This window comes from Alexandromys fortis, unplaced genomic scaffold, assembly GCF_014885135.2.
Source record: "Alexandromys fortis isolate MF-2015 unplaced genomic scaffold, M_Fortis_MF-2015_v1.1 scaffold_106, whole genome shotgun sequence".
Taxonomy (NCBI): Eukaryota; Metazoa; Chordata; class Mammalia; order Rodentia; family Cricetidae; genus Alexandromys; species Alexandromys fortis.
This window is the reverse complement of record NW_026067980.1, coordinates 402336-420959: the sequence shown is the minus strand read 5'-3', so window position 1 is coordinate 420959 and position 18624 is coordinate 402336. Positions and strand designations below refer to the sequence as shown.

Here is an 18624-nt window from a genome sequence, read left to right as displayed (position 1 = left end):
CTGCCCTGTTGGCATCAGTTTTTCCTAACCAGAGTTTAAAAACCATAGTTCTTCCAAAGGAGTCTCTCATGGAAATGTGGCTGTCTCCCATATGTATGAAGGTCCCACTCCAGGGAGGTTTCCCTAAGCCAGACAACCCGAGGGAACAGGTCGCTGTGCTGACAGGAGTCTTTTGACCCATGAGGTAAAACGCTGTATCCTAGACTGTGGTGGACTCAAGACTATGCAGGGCGTCTGTCTGGGGTATGCAGTGATTGAAAAGGCAGAATGTGTGGAAATGGAAAAAACACTCCGTCTCTCCAGCCCGGCTCTGTAGGAGGAACCGAAGTAAAATTCTGCTCCCACTTCTTTCAGATTCTTGAATCCCAAGGGGAGTTCTTTGGAGGTCAGACAAGACCAAAGGAGGTCAGATTGGAGAATCTGTTCTCTCAGAGTAAGTGTGTTGCTTGGCAGAGCAAGTGGGCACACATGTGCACATCTGTCTCGGGCACAGAGGAGAGTGTAGGCATGGAAACCTCATTTGCAGATGAAAGAGGAAGGAAGAGGGGAGAAATGAATCCCAGTCAGAGACTCCCCGCTCAGTAAAATCCTCCCTGGCAGCTCAGCCTGCGGGTTGAGCTTAGTTGAGCTTTTATTTTGAATGATGTTAGCACACCCACAACCCCAATAACCTCCCAGGCTCACTCCCAGGGAAGCTTAATCATCTTCCTTCTTTTCTTTTATTTTTTTAGTTTTTTTTAAAAGGATTTATTTATTTCATTTTTATGTATTTGAGCTTTTGCCACTTGTGTACCTGGTACCCATGGAGGTCAGAAGAGGGCATCAGACCCCCTTGAACTAAAGTCACAGATGGTTGTACAGATGGTTGTGGGTGCTGGGAGCGGGACCCTGTCTTCTGCAAGAGCAGCCAGTGCTCTTAACCACTGATCCATCTCTCCAGCCCCCTCCTTGCTTTGCTGTGCAAGTTTATTCTCTAAGGATGAGTCCCAAGTGTGATAGCTGTATCTGTTTTTGAACTTTGATTATATAGACTCCTACAGATCACATGTGTGTCTTTGAGAACGTGTATATGTTGAGCTGCTGTCCCAACTTCACATTTTTAACATTTAACTCTGTTGTTTCTGTGCCTTATGATGCACTAGTTTCTATTCCTCTGTGCTATCCTGCTATATGGATATACTATATAGATATTATCTATATGTTCGGTGATGATAGACACGTGAATTATTCCCACATCCATCATTCAGAGCAGCCCAGGAACACCCGTATGTAGGACCAACTTTGTGTAGGGTGTGCCCAGGCATATGCCTGCTCACATTCTCTATGGCATAAGACAAAGAATAAAGTGAGTGGACCATTAATTATCAAGGGCAGCAGTTCTCAGCCTTCCTAGTGCTGTGCTCCTTTAATACAGGTTCCTCATGCTGTGATGACCCCCAACTATAAAATATTTTGTTGCTATTTCATAACTGTAATTTTGCTACTGTTTTGAATAGTAATGCAAGTATCTGATACACAGGATATATGACCTGTGACCCCCAAGGGGTCATGACACACAGGTTGAGAATTGCTGTTTTAGACTTTAAGGCGGTATTGTCAAACTGTCTTCTCGAGCATCTATAAGCTTATGTCCCCCCAAGCCGATATAAAACTTCATCAGTCCTTGATAAGGCCAGGCTTTCTAATCTGGGGAGGGGCAGATATACTGTAGTGAAACTATTGAATTGGGTTTCAAAATCTGAGCCCCAAACACCTTTCTTATTCACTTTGGGGAGTCCTGAAACTCATGCACCCTGCTTTGAGAACTGGTGCAGGAAGAAGAACCAGCCTTCAACACGGTAGACTCATGCTGACAGCCTCCTGCCAATGGCTGGGGAGGGAAAGGAATTGAGACACTGTGATAGGGGAGGCGGAGTTGAAAGGTGGGTAGACACAGCATAAGTGCTGGAAGAGGGGAGGAGAGGAAGTTTAGAAGGGAACCCCATAGTTTCCAAGGGCAACGATAAACCCAGCTCATTGCACACAGACCTAGGTGGCACTGATTCAATGGAAGCAAAGAGTTTCGCCCTTAGCTCCAGGTGTATCACAGACACAGAGACTTTTCAGGTTGTCTAAGACTGAAGCTGATTCTAAAGGCTGCAGGGTTAGAAGCGTGGGCGGTGACACCTAGTACCGCATATTGCTCCCAGGAGCTTAATCAGAGGTGAAGAAAATGATGGAGGAAAGATGATTAAAAGACAACTCTGTTGTGGAGCTTCTATGGGATAAAAGTCCCATAAATATGCAAATCTTTTAAAATGTTATTTATTTGTATGAATATAGATGTAAAGATTCTTTTTTATTGATTTTATTGAGCTACACATTTTTCTCTGCTCCTCTCCCTTCCTCTCCCCTCCCCTCCCCTTCTTTCCTCTCCCATGATCCCCATGCTCCCAATTTGCTCAGGAGAGCTTGTCCTTTTCTACTTCCCAAGTAGATTAGATCCATGTATGTCTCTCTTAGGGTCCTCTTTGTTGTCTAGGGTTTTTGGGATTGTGAATTGTAGGCTGGTTTTCTTTGCTTTATGTCTAAAAGCCACTCACGAGTGAGTTCACATGATATTTGTGGAACCCCACCCCTAGCGGCAGGACACCTATAAACAATTATGTGCACGTGTCTGGATATGCCTGTCTATGGCCGTGTGTATGTATTTGTATATGTATGACTGCATATCCCATGCTTATAAAATACATGATGCAAACTGGTAGCCCTCACCTGTAGTGTCAGCCGCTAGGAGCTGGAAGCAGGAAGATCAAGAGTTCAGGGTAATTCCTGGCAATAGGGAGTTCAAGGCCAGCCTGGTTGACTTAAGACACCATCACAAGCAACAGCAAAGAAACAAAACCAAAAACTTGCATGCCTACAATCTTTTGAAGCATGGTTTCTGTTGCTGAGCCGGTGTGTGGCTTTTCCTTTGTCCCTGTGCACCAGTGAGCACAGAGGAGGACACTATGCCTCAGCTGAAGCATTTTCTCCAGATAGTGTTCCTCTGAGGAAGATTAGAAGTCTCGGCTGGATTTTGCAGGCTCAGCACTAGCCCTCTCCCTAGAATGCACTGGTCCAGGCATTGATGAGATTCTCCCCGAAATCTGAAGATCTATTGCTTTCTGTGGTTCTGACTCAGAAGGCATGATCAAAGGAGCATTCCTCACTCAGGGGACACACATTCGCACTAACTAATAGGAAATGTAATTTTCACCTGTGCAGTGCTGGCACCGAGTTCGGGAAAAAGTTGCTTTCCAATCTTCCCTTCCTCCCTACCTCTCAGTTCATCAAAACACCCCCAAGTGCTCTCTCTCCTGATCAGAAGGACTCTCTGCGGTCATTTTACCCTTGCGGCTTTGGAGAGGAACGTTTACTCCGTCTCCCGCGGTACACACTGGAAAGGCAGAGGGCCAGCTATAATGTTTCGAGTATACACTTCTGCTTTACTTAATTCAATTTACAACTTAATGTGAGTTCAAGCCAATATGTCACCTCTCCAGGGGCTTTCTGTGCTTCAAATCTAATTTGCTACTGTGGAGTTCAAGCTTTACATCTTGGCTAAAGGTATAGGAGTCTGCCTCGCATCCACTGGCTTAGGAACAGTTCATCACTGCCAGGATATGAGGGAGCATGGGGCTTGGTTTCGGGGGTAAGTGTCTGAAGGTTCATCTAACATTGAAACTCATCCCCAGGAACCTGAACTTATCTGAGCCCCCCTTCCAAGCTGGGGATCTCCTGAGGTCAGTTGGCTGGGGATCTCCTGAGGTCAGTTGGCTGGGGATCTCCTGAGGTCAGTTGGCTGGGGATCTCCTGAGGTCAGTTGGCTGGGGATCTCCTGAGGGCAGCTGGGTAGTAGTAGTGCTCTTTGTTCCCCAGGCCTGGCTCAGCAGCACCTGACATGCACACGATGCTCAGCAGCTGTTTAGTTCGGAAGGGATTTAGAACAGCAGCCCGGGGCTCCCTCGCCCCAGGTCCACCTGCTCCACCAGCTGTGGTCAGAGGGATTGGGCCACAGCCTTCCTTCCGTGCCGCCGCCGTCAGGCGCACCGGCTGCTCGCAGCTGCTCTTCCTACCCTCGCTCTCTTACCAGGAGCTGGGTGACAGCTGTCAGCTGGGATGGCTGTCCCTGGCCATCTGGTCCGAGTTGTATCCCTAAGGGCTCAGATGAGGAGGGGACAGCCAGGGCAAGCTGACAAGAACCATAGCTCTCCCACTTTTGATTCCTTCACCCCTACACATGTTCACAATACAACTGCAAGACCATTTCACGCTTGCTATCAGCTCCCGAGCCTGGTGCCGTGCCTTCCAGGTAGCTGATGTATTGACTTGGGAGCAAGGTCTGGCCCACATGCAATCTGGCCCAGGTTCCTCCTTCGTGTATCTAATGTATCCCTGTAATGAGGGCTCTTTCTTCCCTCCCTGCCTCAGCCATCCCAACCGTAGCGCTCCTTTCCATTCATATCTGTTTGTCTGCTACTGTGACAGAAAAGACCATTCTGCTGCCGCACCACCTCTACGTGTCCAGCCCTGTTTCTCTCCCAGGCACTGTGTCACACACAGCCCCTGGTCTGCTCTCTGTAACAAGCCTGGGTGCGGCAGATGCCTTCATTCTTTCTTCAAGCTGCTTGGAAAGGTTCCGTTGGTGGCATGGCCACAATACCAGGCTGTGACCTCCAGAGCCTTTCCCCGTCCATACTCTTCATTCTGGTTAGTAAAGCAAGGCCATAGAGAGCTGCCAGAGCTCTGCCACCTTCCTCCCTCACCCTAAGTAGTTCTGTCCTAAGTAAGGCAATGTACCTTTTGTCTCTACCTTCCATGCCCACCCTTGTCCAATAGCTATGAGAGTGGAGTCTGCACCCAGAGGACACCCCTTCCCCGCGCCCATGCCCCCAGCATGTGCATTCGGGTGTACTGGCTTCCACACCAATGTAAAGTATATGCTGAGCAGTGAGTTAATGAATGTCCCTTGCTGACCCCCGTTCCACCTATGCGTTGTTGCTACATTGCCCCGGGACCCTGCCCAGCCTGCGTGCTCCCTCCCTCTGTAGTCTTGCTTACGGTTAGCGCTGACACCATATGACCTCCTGGGCTTGCTCTCAGCTGATAGCTTGCCATGCTATATCCAACTGCATGTCTTTCTGGTGCGTGACACTTTCAGTGAACACTCCCCGGTTCCCTAGTCTAGGGACTCCTAGCCAAGCTTCCAGATCTTTAATTGTGTTCAGCCGTCTGTTCCAGCCCTCTGGGATGCCTGCTCTTTCACTTTTCCTCTCCACCCTCTACTTCATGGCGCCAGGATCCTTGGCAAGGACCATGTAGAATGCTGGCGTAGGCCAGATAGGCACCCTTCTTGCTGTCTTCAATGCGTTCCTCATGAGCCAAGTTGTATACGCCGTAAATGTCATGGCTGCAGCTGTCCCGGAGGGGAGGAGCTTGAGGCATGAGGGTGTGGTGTTTGCCCATTTGACAGGGTAGGATCCTAAGCACCCTGAGTGGGTGAATGCCACACCACACACCTCCAAGAAGTGCCCTATGAAAGGTCCTTGGTGTGATGAAGGCAGAGCCTCAGAGAAAGCCAGCAGCCACGCATGGGAGGTGGCTGGGTAGAGGTAGCCACAAAGGGGCAGCAGCTGCTGCTGCCACCCTAGGGACATCAGCTGGCTTAATCCAGCAGGCTGATGGGGGTGATGCCACCTCCAGCCTAGTGTTTATTCAGGCGGCAACAGGCTTTGCTGTTCCCATGAGGAAAATAAACCATATAACTCTTCTGGGTTTTTAGAGCTGGCCTGCGTCAAACCCTCCTCTGTGGAAATCCAAACTAAAGGCCTTGCTGAAATCAAAAAGAGAATTAGACTATAAACCAATGGGCAGGGAACCCCTGGGGCCCAGTGGGCAGGAGGCAGGAGTTGCACCTGTGGGCTGCTGCACTGGAAACTCAGGTTTGGGGGTGCTCAGGAATCAGAGGGCAGCCTTTCATATAATAAAGACACTCAAGCCCACGTGCCCCACCATCTCGAGCACTCCAAAATATCAGCCATTTGGGTGGAGTCCTGGGGCCCTTGCTGGGAAGTGGGTCTAAGCACAACTCAGCCCTCTTGGAGTGCTGTCCCTGCCCTTGGTGAGGAGTCAGTACTGGCCTCTTTTTGTGTGTCATATTCATTTAGTTTCCCACAATTCTTTACTCTTGTTGATATTTTCTCATTTCTTGGTCTGTTGTTTACTTCCTCGTGGAAGATGACCTTCCCCAGAGTGGGATCCTCACTGAGCTGTTCCTGCGGTCCTCAGCATCCATGCCTGCTCGCTGGGCCACCCCCACTGAAGCCACCCCTGCGGTCCTCAGCATCCATGCACTAACAGAGAAGTTACACAATGGCCTCTGCATTGCCGGCCTTTGTTCTCTGTCTTAGAGTAAAAAGCTATGGGAGAGATGGCTGCTCTAGGCTTGTTCATAAGGATGCCAGAGACCAGGAATCTTTCCGCCCTCACCCAGGAAGACCTTGGCTGTCAGAAACAGCTTTTCCCTACTTCTGTTTACTTCTGTTTACTGCTACCTCAAATTTGAGGCAGCATTTCTCAAACTCCTTTGTGGACTCAGCACACCTGGAGATTTGGGGGAAATGAGGGTTCTGATCCTGCAGGTCTGGGAAGGGGGTGGTGCTGATGGTGCTGGCCTCTTGTCCATACTATGAGTAGTGAGGCTCTGTGGAAGCCCAGCATCCTGATTTGCTCTGTGGATATAGGACCTTTCGTGCATCTGAAAGTTTACTACAGGGATGCTGCGGCATCTTTGAAGTGCTCGGTCCTGCGGAGGACGGGCTGGACTGGCTGGGCACCCTTAGAAGTTAGTAAGTGAACTTCAGGAGCAAAGGCCAGGGGGTCAGGCGATGAGTCAGCTCTGCCACTTTTTATTTTTATTTATCATGATGGTGTGTAAAAGTGATATGTGTATGTGTGCCATGGTTCACGTGTAGAGGCCAACTTTGTGGAGTCGAGTTCTTTCCTTCCAACTTTATGTGGGTTCTGGGAATGAAACTTAAGTTTCCAGGTTTTTTGAAGCAAGTGACTTAGCCCTCAGAGCCATCTTACTGGCCTTCTACCAGTTTTTTTTTTCCTTTTAATGACATTTAGCAAATTGTACCCATGCTGTAGGCTCAGCAACTTCTCTCTAATAGGAAAGGTTAGGCCTGAGTGCTGTTCCAATGGTGATGCTATGGACAATATCTGCCCAGTGTATTCTCTGTACAGTCAGATGTGCCAGTCCATTCCATCCTCATAGCCATGCCTAGGGCATGTGCTGGTGCTGCCAACACTTCGCTAATGGGAAACGGTTGCCGAGGGAGTTTAAATAACTCGCCTGAGGTCATCAAGCTAGGAATAGCAGCAGTGAGGTGTGAACCGGACACCCTCCTCCGGAATCGATGACTTTAACCATTGCACCCCGGAAGCCCTGTCGGGAAAAGGCCACACGCTCTCATTCTTGTTGACTTCTCCAAACGAGACCGGTTTCTCACGGACTGTAGCTTTCGCAGTGAACTCTGTGCCATTGAGAGAGCCTGGCATGGGCTAACCTGTGGAGACCATGAGACCTCGTAGAGCGCAAGATGAACTGCCCCTCAAACGCTGCGCTGGCCGCTCTGGAGTCTGGAAAGTTCAACAAGACTCTACTGCACTCCCCTGGGCCACCCCCACAGGAGGCCTGGAGCCACAGTGTCTGGGTGTCACCATCCTCTTGGATATGTGAACATCAGCTTGGCTCTGAGCCACCCAGGCTCCCTTCTAGGACATTAGTGGCACCAACTAGGCTGCAGGGCTCTGCTTTTGAAACCTCTAAGCTCTTGTGCTTTTGTCTGGTAAAGTGTAGAGAGCAAATATATCTTCTCTTTTACTCGGCTGCTTCCTCTGTCAACCTCACCAGCTTAAAAAACAGGTCCCAAGGTGAACACATCTGACATCTAATTTTAACTGATTTTGTGTGCATGTAACCCTGGGGGTTGAACCAAGGACCTTACACATGCTAGGCAAGTGTTCTACTGCGGGCTACATCCTCAGCTCTTTTTATGTCTTTTATTTTGACAGTAAGTTGCTGAAGCTGAACTTGAGCCTGCTCTGGATCCCAGGCTCTCCTTGAGTTTGCTCTGGATTCAAGGTTGCCCTTGAGTTTTCTCTGGATCCCAGGCTGCCCCTGAGTTTGTAGTCTTTTTTTGTTCCAGCCTCCTATGTAACTGGGACTATAAGCCTGGGCTACCAGCCCTAGTTATATAGCCTATTTTATTATATTTATTTTCAGAGCTGAGAATGGAACCTGGGGCCGTATCAAAGATAGACAAGGCTTCTACTACTTCTACTGCTGAACCACATCCCCAATCCTGCCTTTTAAAAAACCTTTTATTTTTATTTGTATATGGGGGCATGCACAGGTGCACACACACTCACACACATGTGCACATGTCACAGCATGTATGTGAAGGTTGGAGGACAGCTTGCAGTAGCTGGTTCTCTTCTTCCTCCATGTCCAGGAATTGAAACCAAGTCATCCCCCTTGGTGGCAAGCACCTTTTCTTGCTGGGCTATGTTGCTAACTCCACTCAGAAATAACATTTTGAAGGGTTTTATTTTTATTATTTTTAATTATGTGTACATCTATAGGCCTGTGTGCCTGTGTGTCCGTGTGTGGGCACGTGCATATGAATGCAGGTGTCTACAGAGGCAGGAGGTGTCAGATCTCTGTGGAGTTGTAGTTACAGGAGGGGTATGAGCTTCCTGATGTGGGCGCTGGGAACCGAACTTGGGTCTTCTGCAAAAGCCCACGTAGAACATGTAGAGACTCATAGAAGCCTTAGTGTAGGACCATAATTGGACAATGTTGGATCTCTAAAGTCGCTTCCTCTAAAATAAAATTCTGGGCAGAGGGCATGGCTAAGCTCTGTGATTCAGATCCCACCCACGCCCGCCTTCGGCAGGTACCTCCCCCGACTCCTGCTGGAACGTTCTGTCATGTCCGTCAGGTGAAGAATGCGCTGCAGTGTCTCTCCTCAGTGACAGCAGCCCCCTCCCCGAGACAGAACTCCGGGGGCATTTGGAGCCTGCCTCAGGCATTCGGAAGATGGCAGTGCCAGCTGACCATGATGCAGCTTTGGCCCTTTCTGGTGTGAACCAGGGTTAGAGCCTGGCAACTGCCAACTTGGGGTCGTTTCAGGCAGCTGTTCTAAGGCATGGGTAGGAAACTCTGAAGTCAGCCTACCCATTTTCTGTGTGAGTGATCCAAAAGCACGGGAACGAATGGTCTGCGCTCACAGGAAAGCAGTTAGCACACTCCTTTCTCCGACCAGCTTTTCTAAAGTCACCTCAATACACTTCTTTCATCCACCGAATGACTGATTCACTTGTGCAAGTGAATGGAATCGCTGGCACTGTTCTTCATCACTTGGTAAGAACACTGTATACTAAGAGCCAAAAAAGAGCCTGCCGGGTGCCCTGGCCATGGCAGTACTGTTAGTAAGGAAGCTGGGGTAGTCTGGGCATGCTTAGCAGTTGGGTGTCTCAGAGCTGGAAACACTGGGTGCCTGTCACTGGTTGCCAGACCGGTGAGCCTCACTCTGAGCCATCCCATGTAGCTCCATGGCTGCCTATCTCCACGCCTACACATCTCATGGTAGCTAGTTGCCTGTTGCCTGTCTCCAAAACATTTTAATGTATTCTCTTTTCAAAAACTCTTCCCCCCCCCCCCCAGGAAGTTTCTAAAAATCTCACCAAGGAAAACGAGCAAATCAAAGAGGATGTGGAAGAAATTCGAACCGAGATGAATAAGCGAAGCAGAGAGAACTGCTCTGAAAACCTCCGAGGCAGCATGCCCGACATCCGCTCAGCCCTGCAGAGGGATGCTGCGGCAGCCTATGCCCACCCAGAGGTACAGCCCCACACCCCCAGGGCATCTCCTCAGCCTGGAAGCATGAGATCCGCTTCGGGAAGAGCTCTTCGGGGCTTAGTCCTTCCACAGCCAGGGTCTCTCTTCTGTGTAACAGCTCCTTAGGTGTGATGAGCAGGGATTAGCCCAGCTTCACTTGAAACTGACAGCCAGGGAAGTTCAGCGAGTAAGGACGGAAGTTGGTACTCAAATCTGGATCTCTTCTGAGCCTTGGCACCATTCTCACAATGCCCCTATTTGTGAGCGTGTCCTTGCAGGACATATGTACTCTCGTCCCTGGGAGCATCCAGGTTTGCGCCTGTCCAGGCATCATGACTGATAGCACATTTTTCCCTCTCAGAAATGTCTCAGCTTGGAGACAATAAACAATATGGTCCTCCTGCTTATAAGGGACTTGTTTAGCCACTGTCATCACTGTGTGGTCATCACTGAAGTTCTGGAAAGCAGGCCAGACACAGGTCAGTACCCCATCTTACAGATGGACATAGATCTTGGATCAATTGGAAAGCAGAGGCAGAGCTGCTTCGACCCAGTTGTAAAGCCCTGCCAGTCATCCCAGCATGTAGGGAAGCAAAGGAGGAGTGGAAAGGGGTTAGAGTCCTCATCTGACTTCTCCCACTAGGCCATGTCTTTTTTTTTTTTTTTTAAGACAAGGTTTTTCTGTAGCTTTGGTGCCTGTCCTGGAACTGGCTCTTGTAGACCAGGCTGGTCTCAAACTCACAGAGATTCATCTGCCTCTGCCTCCCGAGTGCTAGGATTAAAGGTGTGAGCCACCACTGCCCAGCTTAGGCCCCATGTCTTAAAGCTTGTGTCACCTCACAAAACAACAGGCCTGAGACTAAGCCTTCAATACATGGACCTTTGAGGGGGGAACTTAAGATCCAAACTAGCAGGCCACATTATTTTGTGGAATTCTGTGGCCTGGGTCATTGTGAATTTGGATAGGAAGGAAGGTTGTGTATGTGGACTCAGGACTCTTTTTTTCTTTTGGTTGGTTGTTGGTTAGCCTAGGCTAACCTAGGCTAGCCTCAGACTTGCTGTGTTGCCAGGGATGGTCTTGAACTCCTGATCCTCCTGCCTCCACCTCCCAGATGCTGGGGTTACAGAATCTGTAGACCACCGTGCCTGGTCTATGAGGTGCTAAGGACTGAACCCAGGACTTTATGCAAGATAAGCACTTTGCAAAGCAAACTACATTCCCAGATTACAGGCCCAGAACTCTTGGGTAAAGAAACTCATTGTAGTGGGGCCAAGCAGGCATACCTGGTGGGTCTGGGAACTTTGGGGCACATATGTTCTGAAGGCAAAATGAGAGGACTTTGAGGCTACAAGCACTGGAAAATTATGGTTGTGGACTTCCCCAAGATGTAAGTCAAAAGTGATTCTATGCTATAAAAACGAGAAAGGGTAATAATTATCTGGCTTTTTATGTTTTTGAAACATTATATTTCTTCAGAAATATTTTTTCTCATGTTTGAGTATCCCTGACACGTTGGCCACTAAACATGTGTTTAGCCTGCCTGGGGGGTCATCCCTGAGGGGAACCCAAGATCGTAACCCCAAAGCCAGACGATTTGGGGAACCAGAAAGAGGCTTGAGGGCACTTGCTCCCCACTTGGATCCTCTACCCCTCATCTTAGTCTCCTACTGTCCAGTGCGGCCAGTACTCCTTGCTGTCTGCTTCCAGCTTCCCAGCCAGCCAGCTAAGCTGGAGAATTTCGTCTGTTGTTTTGATGATACATTCTGTGGTATGTTCAGGAACCCAGCTCAGGTTTCCTGAGGGCAAACCAAATCAAACACATCAAACTCCTTTCCTCCTTGCTCAGCAAAGTCCACATCCTTCCTTAAGTCCCCACAGTGCACAGTGCTGAAGTTAGCACAACCCACCTAGCCAGGCTGGTAGTGTAGGAGGCCCAAAGGTAGACTCACCGTCTCCCTGTGCTTGCAGCCCTGTGTCTTTGGTGAGCACCATGCTGCAGCAGGGGAAACAGTTTAGTTGTTGATCTTTGGTTTTTGCAGATAGTGTCAGGAAGTTCTTGGAATAGCAAGTGATTATTTGTACGGTGGTCTTCCAACACGGGCCTTGTCTAGAAGTCTGGCAGAGGGAGGGGCTCAGAGGCTAGGCTGAGTGGCAGAGTGGGAGTAGAAACACTAGATGCCAGGAGATGAAGTCATTTGGCAGACTCTTGGATGAACAGAGAGAGGCAATCAGAGCATGGTGGGGGCAGCTGCCACCCAGTTCAACTTGTCGCCAGTGAATCCAAGGAAATTATATGTTGTCTGGCAAAGGCTGTCCACTGTCTTGCTCCATATCCTTGGCTGGGACCAAGAACTGCAGTCCCTGCCCTTTCCCGAGCTCCTGGAACTAACGACAGTTCCTGAGGTTTGCCACAAAGGAATGACAGCTAGCTTCTGTAACACAGAGGGAAGCCAGGGCCAGCATCAATTAGATGCCCCTGGGCATTTGAGGTAGGGGCTGCGGCGGGGCCGCCTGTCAGCCGCACAGGCCGCTCTTTCCACTGGGAAAGGAAACATCTTCCATGTCTGCTGGGCAGTTGCCAGGCCACAGCCCTGGGGACAAGGGGATGCAAGCCACTTTTGGGATGACAAGCAAGTAGTCTTGTGGTTACAACCAGTGTGGCTTAGTGTAAGGAAGAACATAGGCCCAGGAAGTGACAGCAAGGCCTACATGGTGATTGTGTGACTTCATTTGTATCCTCCTCAGCCACTTCATTGAGTGATCTTTCAACTAAGTTGTTAAATGTTTTCTCGTTGATGAAATTTTTGTAATGTTACATTGCTCCATTTTTGTGAGGACTAAAAATAACAAATAGTGGATTTGGCCGTAATAGGTGCTCACTAAAGTAGCATGACCAGCAAACAGACGTCCCCATTCCTCTGGGAGAGGTTACCTTACAAGAGCAGAGGTTTGAGGGAGACCCAGGGAACTGGCATGGAGGATGGGAGCTGCCCAGATCACTGCTGACATCCTAGCATGCTTTGTGTTCTCCTGGGCCATTCTTTGACTCCAGTGAAGGGAGACTGGCAAAGATGTGTACACATCCTTCCAACTGCCCGTCACCACTATGTGCCAGAGAGACACACATATTTAGGGTCTGCCGTATCTGTTGCACCATTTGGCAAAACTTTCGTCATGGGAAAACTAGTGCAGACGTGAGTTGTAGTGGGAAGGGAGCGTGCCAGGCTTTCTCCAGGCTGGATTTAAAGGTCAGAACAAAAGCTTGGTTTGCCCCCTTTGCACACAGTGACGGGGTGTTGTCATGATGGCTGGACCTCTGTAACTAATAAGGAGTGGATAAAGCCCTACTGTGCCCTACCCTGGGTGCTGTTTCTATTAGGGCCTTCCTCCCAAGGCCTGGAAGTTTGGGGTTTAAGGAACCTTACCCCTCCCCTCTGATCAAGGAGGAGGCTGATAGCGCTGGTGACCTCTGTCCTCAGCCACTGGCATCCTCAGGAGAGCAGGGTTGGCCCCGTGCTCCCATACTCACAATCAACTACTCCTGAGAGCTGGAGTCGCCTGCAAGGTGGCCCTGACTTTGAGTCCAGCCAGTACAAAACTTGCACCCATAGTTCTTTGCTCACCACGTGGGTGATTGTCCTGCCTGGGGAAGCTATTGTGATATTGTCACACAACAGACTCAGGAGGCCAGTGTGTGGCAATAGCCTCTGAAGGGCAAGGTAATTTTTCAGCACAGCCAGCGCCATCAAGGTGACATTCTCATCGTGTCCTTGGGATTTCCCAGACTCGAGGATGCTTATCTTGAGGCTTCATGTCACTTGACAAAATCAAATGCTAATCATAAATGAAGGCGGTTCCTTGAGATTATTATGATTCAGAACTTTAGTAGATATTAAGCAACATCTGCCTGGGGAAGTGAGATCATGGGATGGCCTCTTCTCTTTCAAATTCTCACAGTCTAAAGAAGCGACAGCTTCCTTCAGTAGTGCTCATGGAAAGCATCTGTCTTGGAAGTGCAATGTTATTTCCCTTGAGAATTGAGTCTGTGACTCAAAAACAGGTTTTTGGTTTTTTTTTTTTTAACATTGGAGATCCACCTAACTCTGCCTCCAAAGTGCTAGAATTAAAGACATGCATTAGCACACCAGGCCTGTGCCTTGATTTCTTCATCTGTGAATGGACGTGATAAAAAGTAGCCTGATTCTTTTTTTGTTTGTTTGTTTGTTCATTTTTTCGAGACATGGTTTCTCTGTGTAGCTCTGGCTGTCCTAAAACTTGCTCTGTAGACCAGGCTGGCCTTGAACTCACAGAGATCCGCCTGCCTCTGCTCCAGCACTGTCCGTCCTGTCCCATCTCTCTGACCAGTGAGTGACTTGTCCTTTCATTTTGTCCCCTCTGAGGAACAGTATGAAGAACGGTTTCTGCAGGAGGAGACCGTGTCCCAGCAGATCAACTCCATTGAACTCCTGAGGACGCAGCCGCTGGCTCCCCCTGCAGTGACGAAGCCGCAGCAGCCCCTGCAGAGAGAGGTGTACCTGAGGGGTCGGCAGGCCTCCAAGCCCACCGTCATCAGGGGAATCACCTACTATAAAGCCAAGGTCTCTGAGGAGGAAAATGACATTGAAGAGCAGCGTGAGTCCGGGTCAGCGGGACGGCCCCAGAGGCAGGGCAAGGAGGAAACGGCCATTTGGATCCTGCAGAGATGGGGCTCCACACACTGCCCATGGCGCAGTGTTCAGTTACCTAGGTGTTTGCTGAGAAGCCTTGGGCAGGTCACCTAAGTTTTCTGGGTTTTAGAAGACACCATGGCCAAGGATAGATGAGCTGGGGGAGGGACTTCTGCATCCTCTTGTCCAGTCCTTGTTTGCAGATGGAGGAAACCAAGGCCAGGACAGAATGACTTCCTTGGAGACACTTGGTAGGCTCTGCCATCTGCTCCTCTCCGGGGTCATCAGGCTGGCTGAGTGTCCAGCACCTGCCCCTGTCCACCTTCAACCTTCCTGCCTTTTCATAAGGAATAGACGAGCCTGTTTCTGTGTTGTCTCCACATCTGCTGTCATCTTTCTTTTCCTTGCCCAAAGCTCCCAGGAAGCCACTATTCCCCCTCCCTAAGCCAGCTCTTTTCCTCACTGGGATTTGGAAACAGCCTTCCACGCTGCCTTCCTGCTTCAGCTTGCTCTTTCGTCAGCTGCTTTATCCTCAGCCTGAAGCTGCGGAGTCATTTCACCTGCTTTAGCTGTGTTTTCCGTTACTGACTGCAGGAGCTCTCTCCAAATCCAGCTGCCCCGACCAGCCCCTGGGATGCCTTCTCCTTTCCTGCTGCTTGTAGTTTCTCTTACCTCCTGGTGTTCTCAATGAACAGCTGGAATCTAACTTTCTGGCTAATTTTTTTTGCACCTAGACTCTTGTCTCCTCTGATGAATCTTTGCTTCCCATGTCTTTTCTGCCCAGAACCCTTCAGCTTCATCCATGTCACCCAGAATAAAAACTGAATTCTACAGGGACGCCAAGCTACCTGTGACCCAAACTCCGTTTTCCTCTGACCTTACCTCCCGCTCACACCCTCTGCTGTGTCCACACCGGCTACCTCAGTGCTCCTCAGCCTCCGCAGGCTTATTCAGGCCAGGGCTTCTCATCACTGTCTTTCCCACCTAAACTCCTTCCATCCCCTCCCCCTTGCTGCTCGGCTTACTGTGTTACCCTCTCCAGGATCGCTCCCTATCCATCTCAGTGAGTCTCATCTGGCCACTCTGTTCGTTCCTGCAAGGTTTTAGTCTTTTTATTTTCTGTCTTTCTTCCTTTAAAATTATTTTTTAGCTATTGTTTTCCAGGCTGGCCTCCAACTGGCTGTGTAACCCAGGCTATCCTTGAACTCAGAATCCTCCTGACACACTTTCCCAAATGCTATCATTGCAGGTGTGAACTGGCCAGGCTCATAGTCCTTGACTGCTCCTCCCCAGTCCCCCACAAAGCTGGGGTAAGAATAGCAACAATTTGTTCACAGGCTCCCAAGGAAGGACACTGCCCTTCTAACCATGTACTTGCCCATCTTCTAAGTCCCCAACCAGAATGGTTTGGGATAGACCTCAACTTGAGGACTTGTATAACACCCACGAGGCCTAGGTTCGACCGCCAAAAAGGAAATAAAAGTGATAACGTGAAATTTTGCCGGCACTCCCTCTTCAAAATCACTGCCACTTTGCAGCAAGGAACCCCATTCACCCGCCAGTTGCCCCCCCCCCATTCTTGGTCAGGTTGTTCCTTGCCCCATGCCACAAATGAGTCTTGTGTTTGTTCCACAGACGATGAGCTTTCCAGCGGCGACACTGGCGTGGACTTGCTGATTGAAGATCAGCTCCTGAGGCATGAAGACCTATTGACAAGTGCCACCCGGAGGCCAGCACCCACTCGCCACGGTGCTGCTGTAACAACTGATGCAAGTGTCCAGGCCACATCCTCGTCCTCAGGCCAGGCCTCTGCCTCAGCAGCCCGCCTTGCTGATCCTGACCAGGCCTCAGCTGGACAGCTCTTGGCAACCACACAAAGTAGAACAGTGTTTCCAGAACCTACGGAGGCGATGCCTTCTACTCACGTCCCACCCACCACCGTGGCCCACACAGCCATCCCACCACTTCCAGCCTCCCTTGCTCCAGAAATGGTTCCTGAGGACACATTTGTGGAAGCACCACACTTGGTCCCGGGGTTGCCTGACACAGCTGGGACAGACATGCCTGAGGAAGAGGAGACTACAGGGCAGGAAGCAACTTCTGCTAGCCCTATCCTGAGCCCCGAGGAAGAAGATGACATCCGGAATGTCATAGGTGAGTTCTTCACCCCTGCATTAGATCTCCTCTGGTCGGTTTGGTAAAAGGTAGAGAACGCTGTAGAGAATGGGGACCGGGAAGCTAGGCCTCTAGCTGCGGCCGAGCACTGGACTGGCATGAGCGAGGCTCTGGGTCTCACTCTCAGCTCTGCCAAAGCAACGCAAGAAAGGCCAGGGAGGGTCTGCCTCTGGCCGGCAGTTTTCACAACTAGCAGCATGGCCAACCTTTTGATGTAACATGACATTGCCACCTGCAGAATACTGGAGAACTGTGCTAGAGAGTTACAAAGAAAGAAAGAAACAATCAGAAAACAAAACAAAACCTACAAAAAAAATCTTATATTTTAATTAAGTTTGCAATTTTGTATAGGACTGTAATTTTGACCATCTTTATCCATGGGCTGCCGTTTGGACATTTCTGAAGTGTTTATGTATCTGAATGTGTCAATGACAAGATTAGTAATCTCCTTTCTAAAATACATATGAATGAATAAAATGAAGACCTCACTGTCATGGATGAGTTTTCCAAACATCAGTTGATCCAGTGAGTTTGTGATGGATACTGAAGTGTCCATCAGCACCCGAATAGAGTTTACCACAGCAAGGTTACCAGGACATGAACCAGCAGAGGACTTTTATTGCCAGTGGTCCCAGAGTCACAGCAAAGTAGAGGCAGGTTGTTGGTTAGTTTATGACAACTTGACATAAGCTGGAGTCATTTGGGAAGAGGGAATCCCAACTGAGGAAAATGACTCCATAATATTGGCCTATAGGTGAGTCTCTCGGGCATTTTATTGATTAATGATTGCTGGGATAAAACATCATGACCAAAAGCAACCCAAGGAGAAAGGATTTATTTGGCTCATCATTAGAGAAGCCAAGGCAGGGACTTAAGGCAAGGGTGTGGAGGCAGGAACTGAAGCAAAGGCCATGGAGCAGCGTTGCTTACTGGCTTGCTGATCATGGCTTGCTCAGCCTGCTTTTTTATAGGACCCAGGACCACCTGCCCAGAGATGGCACCACCCACCGTAAGCTGGGCACTGTGCTGGCTGCTGGGAAGGCTGGCAAGAGTTTTTAAGGAAGTTGACATTTGAGTTGGGTTTAAAAGGATGAATAGGAGTGTTCTATGAAGACAGAAAAAGAGAGCCTTCAGACTGGCAGGTTCAATGGTTCAAGGTACATTCTAGAAGCAAGGCGAAGAAAAGGCCTTTTGTTCAGAGAGCTTCATGGCCACAAGATGACTCTGAGAATAAGGAAACCAGGGAGCAGGGGGCTGGGATGGCAAATAGAAATAGTCACAGGAAGTAGCTGACTACCTGGGTATGGTGGCGTGAATTTGAAATCCTAGGACTCAACGGGCCAAGATAGAAGGAGCTCCAGTTTGAAGCCAACTTGGGCTATATAACAAGACCCTAAGTTAAAAAACTGAGTGGCGGGGTGACGCAGTTGAATGATGGGGTGACGCTGTTGGGTGGTGGGATGACCCTGTTGAGTGACAGGGTGACACTGTTGAGTGGCGGGCCTGTCAAATATTTGGGAAATCCATTTGCTTTAACAGAGGGCAAGGTCTGTCTCATTGTCTTCACTCCCTTCTTCCCAGCTCCCATCCCTGTGGTAACCCTGTTCCCGGTCCCTCTTCAGCATATGGTGCAAATTCCAAGAGCAAAGCAGTACACAGGGCACCCACCGAAGGCCACTCATCTGGCACTGTCCCTTCTTTCCCGTCCCTGCCACTGGCAGCAAAGTGATCTTGGCAAAGCCTGACCTTCCTTTGAGTCTCTAATGAAGTGAGCAGTTTGCTGATTTGACTTTTCTTTCATGATGTTCTGTGGTTTTTCTGAGGAAATTTACAAGGCTGTACTATAGTAAGGC

At 49.4% G+C, this 18624-nt stretch overlaps 1 protein-coding gene and 1 long non-coding RNA gene across 5 annotated transcripts in view; one reads left to right on the top strand and one right to left on the bottom strand.

Moving 5' to 3' along the window:
* LOC126511204 (uncharacterized) overlaps positions 1-18624 on the bottom strand; it is a 47933-nt gene that overhangs the window by 6063 nt on the left and 23246 nt on the right. The gene's annotated exons all lie outside the window — the stretch shown is intronic.
* Olfml2b (olfactomedin like 2B) overlaps positions 1-18624 on the top strand; it is a 37577-nt gene that overhangs the window by 7540 nt on the left and 11413 nt on the right. For 2 of the 4 annotated variants that reach the window (XM_050158228.1, XM_050158230.1), the window contains exons 4-6: positions 9755-9931; positions 14330-14561; positions 16232-16750. In XM_050158228.1, the coding sequence (XP_050014185.1) occupies positions 9755-9931; positions 14330-14561; positions 16232-16750 (928 nt within the window). The remainder of the gene's footprint in view (positions 1-9754; positions 9932-14329; positions 14562-16231; positions 16751-18624) is intronic. The other 2 variants (XM_050158229.1, XM_050158231.1) reach the window with 1 other exon arrangement.